The sequence below is a fragment of the Schistocerca nitens genome, chromosome 2 (genome assembly GCF_023898315.1).
Source record: "Schistocerca nitens isolate TAMUIC-IGC-003100 chromosome 2, iqSchNite1.1, whole genome shotgun sequence".
Lineage (NCBI taxonomy): Eukaryota > Metazoa > Arthropoda > Insecta > Orthoptera > Acrididae > Schistocerca > Schistocerca nitens.
The window spans coordinates 325,051,538-325,064,293 of NC_064615.1; the positions used below are offsets into that span (position 1 = coordinate 325,051,538).

At 40.8% G+C, this 12,756-nt stretch overlaps 1 protein-coding gene across 1 annotated transcript in view; it reads right to left on the reverse strand.

Annotated features, from left to right (window-relative positions):
* LOC126236123 (acyl-CoA Delta-9 desaturase) overlaps positions 1-12,756 on the reverse strand; it is a 160,698-nt gene that overhangs the window by 24,872 nt on the left and 123,070 nt on the right. The window contains exon 5 of the mRNA XM_049945197.1: positions 10,029-10,214. Within this exon, the coding sequence (XP_049801154.1) occupies positions 10,029-10,214 (186 nt within the window). The remainder of the gene's footprint in view (positions 1-10,028; positions 10,215-12,756) is intronic.

The window sequence follows — 12,756 nt, forward strand, 5'->3', positions numbered from 1 at the left end:
ACACTTACGAAATTGTATTTTGTCTGTACCTTGTGAACTGTTCATATTTTTTCGGACCCATTGTGATATTATGAGAGCTTTGAATGATATATTTGGTATGGGATCACGATTTTTAAAGTACGTTTGAGGTAGATGACACTTTTGACATGAGCAGAGAATTTTTTTTAGGTTATGAAATTATTGGAGGAAGCTACGACGATTTTGAGAGTTGACTGAGGTGATATGATGTTATTATTACGATGACTATGTGTATTATGCTGTTGCGGTATGTTTATGATCAATAAGCTGATGCTATATGAATTATTTGAGTATGCTACGTATCTGTTATGATGAAATATTGAAGAAGTGTCGACGAATAAGGTAAGGAATAATGAGTAGTGGTTAGGGACTCTGGTTTGTGAAACAGGTTGTTGGAAACCAAGAATCGTACTTTAAGAGTTATGAAATGTATGTAAATGCTTGAATGTATTACAATGCCGACGAAAATTTTTTGGACTCTGTTATATCAATAGGATTTTGTTTCTACACATTTGTAACGCAAATTCTTGACCTGGGAAATATTTTTATATGAGACTGTCACTGTAGCGGAAACTGCTGTCGTAAATATTTCCATAAGAAAGTTAAGTGACCACCTGCACGTAATGCGTCGAGGGCACCCAGATGGGCGACAGTCGCCTGGAAAGAAGTCATTAGTGAGTGCCTTTCAGAGGCACAGATGAAAAAAAAGGAGGCCATTATCCTCGCTATTGACATTCCTTTGTAGAAAGCATCGCAAAAAACGACATGGTCGAACTTGAAAACATATGATTATACTGTGGAGCTCTTAATTTATGATATTTACTAAAATGCCTAATGAAACGATGAGAAACATTTCCCGGCTATTGTCTTGCTAATTGAGAGAAATGCCATATGGCTTGCTTTATGTATTTATTTACTCATTTTGTTTAATATCTAGTTTCTAGCTGCACTGCAGCATTGGTTAAAATAAAATTTTATGGATGTACTAATATAAATATTTTCTGTCTACAGATCGAGTAAACAATAATTTCTTCAAAAAAATGAGGGAGCACAAAAAGACATTTACCTTCACAGGAAGTGCATTCATAATTTTCTTTTCAAGTACTTGGTAATTTATTTTGTAGAATAAGTTGTGGTGCACCACTTTAATGACATAGATATTAAGATGTGAATAGACATTTCCCTTATCTGCATTGTTGTCTTTACTGTAATATTTTTCTGCTTGAGCTTTGTCATGTTTAGATATAATTTATTGCTTTTGCTTCTGCTGTTTGCCAGGCATAGTGCTACTAAATTTCACTTTACATTACTCTGTTAAGACAGTTTTACTACTGATTTATTTGTCTTGTTTGCTGCTCATTGCGTTATATTAGTTGTAATATTGCAATTGCTTTGCCAATTTGAATTTTTTGTCATTGATGTTTGTGTTAATTGTTTTGTGCTGCTGCATTGCCTCGTCCCTTAGTATATATATCTGAGCTCAGTAGATTTAAGTTAGCGTAAAATGGGGTAGGCTATATAAGAGTGTCAGTTAGACCGTCAGCGAGAGCGCATCGCTAGCTCCTGCTACTACTAAGGCGAGTACACCGTTTGCTTCTTACATATTTTACAAACAGCAGCGACTTATTTTCAGTTATCTGTGTAATTACTAGTTTATTTTTGTAATTTCTTGCGTGTTCGAGTGCTTACTAGGTAGAACCTTTTATTTCAATAACAGTGTTTTTGTACTTATTTGCTGCGCTTAGCTTTTAAATAGTTTTTCTGGGAAAACCTAGCGTAGTTTTCGCGTCTCGTATTTCAGTGAGTGTTTCTTGATTATTAGAGTAGCTCATCAGAAGATTATCTTGGGAATTTGTCACCGTATAGAGTAGGGTAAACATAGTCATGTGTAGGGACTGTGGTTGTTGTGAGCGGACGCAAGGAGAATTGGCCACTCTTCGGGGACAGGTGGAGGCTTTGTCTGTTAGGCTCATCGAGCTCGAGGCGCAGGCGTCGGCTCGTAGTGGCGTTGGGGCAACTGTGGTGAGACCTATGCCTACTTCGGTGGCCTTGGAATCACATGGAACCCCTGATGTCGCTGCGTCTTCCGGCAGTGAGCATCTTACCGGTCAGCCATCACTCCAGGGTGAATGGCGGACAGTGGTGGGCTCGCGCGTGCCTGGCCGAAAGGCGAAGGTGGGATCTGGCCGCGTGGCGGCTGCCTTACCCCTTTCCAACAGGTACGGGGTGCTTCCTAGTGGTGATGACATCGTTTCCGAGCCACCACAGGATGCCTCGCCTGTTGGGCCAGTGGCCGATTCTCCGGCAAGGTCCCGACAGTCACAGAGGGCGGGCCTATTAGTTATAGGGAGCTCCAACGTTAGGCGGGTTATGGAGCCCCTCAGGAAAATAGCGGGTAGGTCGGGGAAGAATGCCAGTGTGCACTCGGTGTGCTTGCCGGGGGGTCTCGTCCGTAATGTGGAGGAGGCCCTTCCGGCAGCTATTGAACGCACTGGGTGTGACCGGCTGCAGATAGTAGCACATGTCGGAACGAATGACGCCTGCCGCTTGGGTTCTGAGGCCATCCTTGGTTCCTTCCGGCGGCTGGCTGATTTGGTGAAGACAACCAGCATCGCACGCGGAGTGCAAGCTGAGCTTAATATCTGCAGCATAGTGCCCAGAGTCGATCGCGGTCCTCTGGTTTGGAGCCGTGTGGAGGGTCTAAACCAGAGGCTCAGACGACTCTGCGACTATAATGGTTGCAAATTCATCGACCTCCGTTATTGGGTGGAGAACTGTAGGGCCCCCCTAGACAGGTCAGGCGTGCACTACACACCGGAAGCAGCTACTAGGGTAGCAGAGTACGTGTGGCGTGCACACGGGGGTTTTTTAGGTTAGAGGGACCCCCCCTTGGGCGAAACGATAAAATACCTGACGGCTTACCAGAGAGAACATTATCATCGTTGATAAAGAACGTCCGTCCTCAGAGACCAAAAACAGGAAAAGTTAACGTAATATTGGTAAACTGCAGGAGTATCCAGGGCAAGGTTCCTGAATTAGTATCTCTTATTGAAGGAAATAGTGCGCATATAGTATTAGGAACGGAAAGTTGGTTAAAACCGGAAGTGAACAGTAACGAAATCCTAGACACAGAATGGAATATATACCGCAAGGATAGGATAAACGCCAATGGTGGAGGAGTATTTATAGCAGTAAAGAATTCAATAATATCCAGTGAAGTTATTAGCGAATGCGAATGTGAAATAATCTGGGTTAAGTTAAGTATCAAAGGTGGGTCAGATATGATAGTCGGATGCTTCTATAGGCCACCTGCATCAGCAACCGTAGTAGTTGAGCGCCTCAGAGAGAACCTGCAGAACGTCGTGAAGAAGTTTCGTGATCACACTATTGTAATAGGGGGAGACTTCAATCTACCAGGTATAGAATGGGATAGTCACACAATCAGAACTGGAGCCAGGGACAGAGACTCTTGTGACATTATCCTGACTGCCTTGTCCGAGAATTACTTCGAGCAGATAGTTAGAGAACCAACTCGTGAAGCTAACGTTTTAGACCTCATAGCAACAAATAGACCGGAACTTTTCGACTCCGTGAATGTAGAAGAGGGTATCAGTGATCATAAGTCAGTGGTTGCATCAATGACTACAAGTGTAATAAGAAATGCCAAGAAAGGAAGGAAAATCTATTTGCTTAACAAGAGTGATAGGGCACAAATCGCAGAATATCTGAGTGACCACCATCAAACGTTCATTTCTGAGGAAGAGGATGTGGAACAAAAATGGAAAAAATTCAGAAACATCGTCCAGTACGCCTTAGATAAGTTCGTACCGACTAAGGTCCAAAGCGAGGGGAAAGATCCACCGTGGTATAACAATCATGTACGAAAGGTACTACGGAAACAAAGAAAGCTTCACCATAGGTTTAAGAGTAGTCGAATCATAGCTGATAAGGAAAAGCTGAACGAAGCGAAAAAGAGCGTAAAGAGAGCAATGAGAGAAGCATTCAACGAATTCGAACATAAAACATTGGCAAACAATCTAAACAAGAACCCTAAAAAGTTTTGGTCATATGTAAAATCGGTAAGCGGATCTAAATCCCCTATTCAGTCACTCGTTGACCACGATGGCACCGAAACAAAGGACGACCGAAGAAAGGCAGAAATACTGAATTCAGTGTTCCGAAACTGTTTCACTGCGGAAAATCGTAACACGGTCCCTGACTTCAGCCGTCGCACGGACGCCAAAATGAAAAATATTGAAATAAACGATATCGGAATTGAAAAACAACTGCTATCACTTAGTAGCGGAAAAGCATCCGGACCAGACGAGATACCCTTAAGATTCTACAGTGATTATGCTAAAGAACTTGCCCCCTTTCTATCAGCAATTTATCGTAGATCTCTGGAAGAACGTAAAGTACCTAGCGACTGGAAGAAAGCACAGGTCGTTCCCATTTTCAAGAAGGGTCATAAATCAGATGCGAATAATTATAGGCCTATTTCACTTACGTCAATCTGTTGTAGAATAATGGAACATGTTTTGTGTTCTCGTATTATGACGTTCTTAGATAATACAAATCTCCTTCATCATAACCAACATGGATTCCGCAAACAGAGATCATGTGAAACCCAGCTCGCCCTATTTGCCCAAGAAATTCACAGTGCCGTAGACACTGGCGAGCAGATTGATGCCGTATTCCTGGACTTCAGGAAGGCATTTGATACGGTTCCGCACTTACGTTTAGTGAAAAAAATACGTGCTTACGGAATATCGGACCAGGTTTGTGATTGGATTCAGGATTTCCTAGAAGAAAGAACACAACATGTCATTCTTAACGGTTCAAAATCTGCAGATGTAGAGGTAATTTCGGGAGTACCGCAAGGAAGCGTGATAGGACCTTTATTGTTTACAATATACATAAATGACTTAGTTGACAACATCGGTAGCTCCGTGAGGCTATTTGCAGATGACACGGTTGTCTACAAGAAAGTAGCAACATCAGAAGACTCGTACGTACTCCAGGAAGACCTGCAGAGGATTAATGAATGGTGCGACAGCTGGCAGCTTTCCCTAAATGTAGATAAATGTAATATAATGCGCATACATAGGGGCAGAAATCCATTCCAGTACGATTATGCCATAGGTGGTAAATCATTGGAAGCGGTAACGACCGTAAAATACTTAGGAGTTACTATCCGGAGCGATCTGAAGTGGAATGATCACATAAAACAAATAGTGGGAAAAGCAGGCGCCAGGTTGAGATTCATAGGAAGAATTCTAAGAAAATGTGACTCATCGACGAAAGAAGTAGCTTACAAAACGCTTGTTCGTCCGATTCTTGAGTATTGCTCATCAGTATGGGACCCTTACCAGGTTGGATTAATAGAAGAGATAGACATGATCCAGCGAAAAGCAGCGCGATTTGTCATGGGGACATTTAGTCAGCGCGAGAGCGTTACGGAGATGCTGAACAAGCTCCAGTGGCAGACACTTCAAGAAAGGCGTTACGCAATACGGAGAGGTTTATTATCGAAATTACGAGAGAGCACATTCCGGGAAGAGATGGGCAACATATTACTACCGCCCACATATATCTCGCGTAATGATCACAACGAAAAGATCCGAGAAATTAGAGCAAATACGGAGACTTACAAGCAGTCGTTCTTCCCACGCACAATTCGTGAATGGAACAGGGAAGGGGGGATCAGATAGTGGTACAATAAGTACCCTCCGCCACACACCGTAAGGTGGCTCGCGGAGTATAGATGTAGATGTAAGAGAACGAGTTGTGATGAATTGGAAGAAATGCATTGAGAAGCTATAAGAATATGGTTTGGCAAAAAAAAAATATTTTGAAAGAGGATATGAACAAAAAATGTAGGGTTTAGAGACAACAAGTTTAGGTAGGATTTTCTTGGAAATAAATGATGAAGTAAGATAATGGAAAATAAATAATGAGGTAAGAAATATGTGAACATATAAATACAGAAAGCATGCTTGAATAGGATTTTTTTGGTGGAAACAAATGGTGAAATGAGACGAAGGATCTATGGAATGAAGTTTTGGGTTGGACTGCAGTACCAAATGTTACACTGAAAACAAACCCTGTCCTTTCCTTTTGTGTTATCCCACTATGTGTTTGTGTACCCTTGTGTATTTGTTTTCTTCCTGTCTCTGTGTAGTTTCATAGAATTTTTTCTTCTTCTAATACTAAGCTACATTCACTATGATGAGGAATACTGTTATCCTCAAATATAATTGGCGTTAATAATATGTTATTTACCTTGTAAATATGCTTAGACATTATTTATTCTGTTCTGTTTTAATGCACATGTGTGAAGTTGATGTTTCGAAAGTTATTCTGATCTTTTATGTATGAACTTATGTCATAATTTCTGTAACACTGATGTATATGTTATTTCGATTCTTTTGTAAAGCCTGTACTACAAATGTTATCTGTACTATTATGTTCTTTAATGATGTATTTTGTACCTTTGTTATTGTATTCTCATGTTATAAAATTGTAATTGACACCAGTTCATCATATTATTAACTTGTAAGTTACATTTCACTGCACACATTTCTGTTGGTCATAGTATATGGACAATATGTGAGAAGTAGGGACTGTTAGTGTTTGCACGTGTGTTAATAATTCAGCAAGGGACTGGATAACAGTATTGCTGGTTCTAAGGACAATTTCAAAAACTTTGTGAGTGCACATGTGGTGGTTATGGACTTGCTATATTCTCTGCAAGACTCTTCGATGGTGATTGTGCACCTGCACAGTCGCAACAGATGGTTGCTGGCCGTCTCCACAAGGACTACAGTGGGTCTGAATCTCTGGTGGCCCACCAATACCATTATTTCTACCAGGACTGCAGTGGGTCTGCACCTCTGGTGGCCCACCAATACCATAATCTCTACTAGGACTACAGTGGGTCTGCTCTGTGGTGACCTACCTACCAATATTCTTCCAAACTTCGACTGACTCTGCTGTGGGCTTGCTCTGTTGTGGCCCATTACCTGTCTGCATGTCAAGAGTCAGCACTGTCTTTCCGTTGGAAGGACAACACTACTTCTACAAGACTGCATGGAAATCCTCTACTTCTGTGTGCAATTTCTTTTACTAATGAGACTTTGTGAAAAAAAACTGTAATTACTATTATGATGAATGATCAGGACTGTCTTTATGGACTGTGAGAAAATTTTAGCTTTTGACCAACATTGTATCAATAAGTGTGTGCCTTTGATTTCTTTGTTATTGTAATTATGAAAAACTTTATCAAATCATTATTGGCCACTGCCCAAAACAATTTGTAAAATTTTTTTGTGGGGAGCATAGGGGCTATGTAAGTAGGCTGTTTATGTTTTCTTATTGGCAACATTACGTAGCGCTCTGTATGAAAATCACTGGCTGTGCTGTGTGCAGTCTGTGGCTGGTTGGCATTGTTGTAATACTCGCCATTGTAGTGTTGGGCAGCTGGATGTTAACAGCGCGTAGCGTTGCGCAGTTGGAGGTGAGCCGCCAGCAGTGGTGGATGTGGGGAGAGAAATGGCGGAGTTTTGATATTTGTAAGAATGGATGTTATGAACTCCTATATATATTATGACTTTTGATGACTATTAAGGTAAATACATTGTTTGTTCTCTATCAAAATCTTTCATTTGCTAACTATGCCTATCAGTAGTTAGTGCCTTCCGTAGTTTGAATCTTTTATTTAGCTGGCAGTAGTGGCGCTCGCTGTATTGCAGTAGTTCGAGTAACGAAGATTTTTGTGAGGTAAGTGATTTGTGAAAGGTATAGGTTAATGTTATAGTCAGGGCCATTCTTTTGTAGGGATTTTTGAAAGTCATATTGCGTTGCGCTAAAAATATTGTGTGTCAGGTTAAGCACAGTCTTATGTATAATTGTTCCAAAGGGGACGTTTCACTGTTTTATACCAGGAAGTGATATGATAATAGTGAGTGTAGAAATTGGGCGAAGTAAATACTGAGACTGTGCCATGAGACGAAGTAACTATGACAATGCCACCGAGAATGGACGGTGTTGTAGCTCTGTGTCTGTGAATTGAACTGCACTTGTATTTTGACAAAGTTTTCGTACACTCAAGTACTGTGAATTTACGTATTTATTCGCGTTTCGGTGAACTACCGGACGCCTATAATCAGTAACAGTCGTTCTGAATTTATGCGAACTGTCTATTGTGTGTGAGTACATTCCCGCCCAGGACGGTTTTTCGCGATCGCGGCACTCATTATGACTTTCTACAGAATTCGCGGTGGCAAGTTTTATAAACTGTGTGTGGCATAAGTAAACTTAAATTGTGTGCTCCAGAAACATTAAAACTGTGCACATACGGACATCTGTAACAACAGATTTTTTATAACTTTTGGAGGGTATGCGTCTAAACCCGTGTGCTGTAACATTTACCAGAAGTATTGTAATGGTTTGCTACTTGGACAAGGGCGCCCGCCATTAATTTCTTAAACGTCGACCAATGACAGTGAAGCTCGCTTGCTATTGGTGCTAACATTCTATAGTGGGTAATTCAAAGGTGGATAACTGTCAAACCACACAGGTTGTGATTACTTTGAATGAGTCGTGGTAAAATTGTGGGTTCTTCACTCAACTTTGGTATTCTTTTGTTTATTGATGTTAGAAGCAAATTGTTTTTCCTTCTTTTTTTGTCAATGTCATTAAATCTCATATAATATGGTTATTCTATGCTAAATTGGGATAAATGCACGGTCAGAAATTGTGTTGGGAAGTAAAATTTGGAGAAACGTCTGCTTAGATACGACTTGATTTTGACTGCATTAGTTAACACGGTACTTTTCGGGTAATTTGGCGATACTTAGTGACAGGGTAGAATCGCAGTCGTCACAAACATTAATTACAAGGCATGTGGGGGTGTATGGTTGAAGAGGCGAGCTACGGCACATAAAATTTTAGAAATTAAGCACTGACTGCAAATAACAGTGGGAAAAACGCTAGAAGCTTTGTATACAAGCGCGAGGGGCTACTTTAGAGATGATGGTGGAAATTAAGATGTACGGTGAGTTTTATAATTTTTGAGGGGATATTCTCAGAAATGTTGGGTAGCTTCTCGTAGCGCGGGGTGGGGGGGGGGGAGGAGGAGGAGTGCTATAATGGGGAAGAGGTGAATCACTGCTATAAAGACATAAATGTTGAGGTGCGATAGGTCACACACGAAACGCAATTTTTTGCTTAGCCCATATTGTCTTTAAGAACCTGTCTCTTTGACTCGTATCCAAAAGACTTGTTTGATGTCTGTAGGATGATTAACATTTTGTAGACCAACCCGAGTGTAGTTTGGGCCACAATTTTTTGCCAAAAAGTCGCGCCCGAGTATAGGTGGGGCCGCGATTTCTTCGATGCGCGAGCCATCTGTCGCTCGAAAACTGAACTCACTGAGCATGAGAACACTGTACGGGCGTCTCGCTATGACTGGTGCTGCTTCTGTCGACAGAGTCTAGAATTATTTTTAAAGAAAAGTTAGCGAACCTAACAGCTGCTGTCGCGAGTGGCTGAACCAATACATCGTATTAATATGACGTCGTGCGTGTACTCATTAGGTTTCGCAGTTTGCCGTGACTGCCACAACCACATCATGTTTTTTGAGCCAGCAAGAAATTTTGGAAGGTCAAACGGAAGAAATTTCTCGATAACTCACCTCGCACTTTTTTTTTAACGCATCAAACCAGTCAGAAGACTAAAAAAAAAATTATTCTTCCTGGCACAATTATCTTAGAATTTGTGTTCTATCAAAGACCTAAAGTAGCTGTGACAAACAAATCTTGAAGTTGGGTATTTTTTTCAGTACTGGTATGTATTACTCTTTAGGATTCATCAGTTACATATGTGCCAGTAACGCTTAAAATAATGGCATAAATGGCCGGTTCCCTAGGCCCGATATTCATCTAAGCTGCCGGTCTCCAAAGTGTTAACAACATTTCAAGAGCGTGTGGTAAGAGATAGTCAGGACTCACTTATTCTTGACGGAGAGTGACCAGATCTGCTCGCCGCTGTTGATGAGGCCGGCGACGTTCCAGAGGATGGCGAGCCGTAGCATCACCGTGATGACAGCGGCGGGCAGCGGCACGTGCCCCCACACCAGCAGCGGCAGCCACAACGGAAGCGCCACCCCCAGCAACAGCGTCAGCGGCGCCCAGTACCTGCGCCATCCCGTCCACAAACAACAGTTCTCCTCTCACAGCCGCTATTCATACAGTGAGCTGTCTTCGCCTTTCAAGGCGTTTCATTGTGTAGATAAAGTACTCTCATAGAAAAACTCAAGTTTTATGGAGCTAATGGTTTATGGAACAGCTGGTTTGAATAATCCTTTACAAACAGAATGCAAAATGTTATGCTGACTAATTAAGACAATATCGGAAAGGTAGATAATTTTAGTGACTAGGGGCGGGAGAAAAAAAGTCACAAAGGGAATCCCACAGGGCTCAATTTTTTGCCCACTCCTATTCCCTACACATGGTGACCATTAGTAAAACCATCAAACTGCAGAGACGAATTCATTGCTGGAAATGGAGGAAAATAGGTCTTATGAACATGTGTCTGGAAACGGACGGTGTATGTGTGAGAACAACAAATTGTCCCAGAGCACAGTGCAGACTTGCATAGCATCCACATTACAACGGATGTTCAAAGTGACCTCCTTGAGATGCAATACACGCGTTCGCAACATGGATTGCCACGCTCTTTCGAATGTATGCAAGATCCATCACAATTTCAGAAGATGTCCATACCTACAACGTTAGAGGGAAAAATGACATTTACTATCTTTTGTTGAAGCTGTCAGTGGTTCAGAAAGGAGTGTGATATGCAGAAACAAATATTTTTGATCATTTGCCCAATAACATAAAAATCTGACAGCTATTGAAACAATTTTTAAAACTAATTTAAAATGATTTTTCCTGGACAACTCCTCCTATTTCACTGACAAAGTTCCACATAAAAACTGGTAGCCAGAAAAAAGGATAGTTACATGAGTAGGACTAAAAATAGTAATGTGTTCATAAATGATAAAAGTATCCTGTAAACTGACTAGTTCCACATCCTTTCGACAAAAGTATCATTCAAATGATCTATAGAACATAACTAACTACAACTAATGTCGCGTATGACAAAAAGAATGCAGAACGTTCCGCTACATAATTATAAAAATGTAGACAGGGCAGATATATCTCTATTTGGAGAAATTAAAAGAATTCCACGAGGTTCAATTCGTGCTCCACTACTGTTTCAACTATACGAAAATGACCTTCCAGCAGATGCACAGCAAGCCGAATTAGTTTGTGCATTACTAAAGATTTATTATAGATTTCAATAGACATCCGGCAGTAAATCACATTGTAAATAAGAGCTTGAAGAAATTCACCAATACCACCATCTTCATCATCAGCATCACTGTAATTATCGTAATCATGAATGGCTGCCAGAAAGAAAGAAACCTCGTCTAAGTATGAATATCAGCTGTAAGCCTTGTAACTTAGGTGGAGATGTACAGTGCAAGTCGCTAAGTCCATTAAAAGGTCACACGCGTTGGGAAATTACTGATTTCACGCTCACTGATTACAAATTGGAGGTAAAAAGCAATGCACTCATGAACCGTTATTAAGCAAACACCTCCGAATGTCGGATATAGAGGTCCTCATACATCAAGCAAGGTAGAGTTCCAGACAGAGAACAGTTCAAGACGCATTCGAGTTCCAGACAGCCTCGGATAAATAGGCCATACCCTAGGTACGGCCGCAACGAAGTCTTACCAGTGGAGAGGCCAGACTAACATGTAGTTACTGAGGAGGAGCAGCAGCGTTCCAAGTAGTTGCAGAGGCAACAGTCTGGATGATTAATCTCATATCACATTGCAACATTATCCAACATGTTCTTTCTTGCTAATACGCATGGCTGAAAGCAAGGGGAAACTACCAGCTTTATATATGAAATATGGGTAAAATATTACGAGATTAAAATAACCTCTCGTTCACATCCTTGACGAGAGAGTAACCAAAATAATGTTATCAGGAAAAGCAAAACTGGGGTTCTGCGTGTCGGAGCATGGAATGTTAAATCTCTTATTCGTGGAGATCATTCAGAAAATATGAAAAGCAAAATCGGTAGGCTCAAGTTAGACATAGTGGGAGTTAATGAAGTATGGTGGTAGGAGAAACAGAACTTCTGGTCATGTGAGTACTGGTTGATCAACATAAAATGAAACAGGGGAAATGTAGGAGAAAGTCTAGTAATGGATACGAATATAGGAATTCAGATGAGTTAATATGAATAGCATAGTAAACGCATTAACGTAGGAAAAGCAGACACAAAGTTAAACCTACTAAAATAATAGAAGCTTATGTGTTTACTAACTTAGTAGATCACGAAGAGATTGAAAGAATGTATTATGAGATAAAACATATTATTCAGAAAGTTAAGGGAAGCAATACTTTAATTGTAATAGCGGACTTAATTCGACAATAGGCAAAGGAAGAGAAAAAAATAATAGATAAACATGGACTGGGGGAAAAGAATGAAAGAGGACATCGCCTGGTACAAATAATTTTGCACTGAGTACAATCTAATCACTTTAAATAGCTGATTTAAGAATCATGAAAGTAGGCTCTAAGTGGAAGAGACCTGGAGACACAGAAGGTTTCGAATAGATTGTATAATGATCAAACAGAGTTTTCGAAACAAAATTTT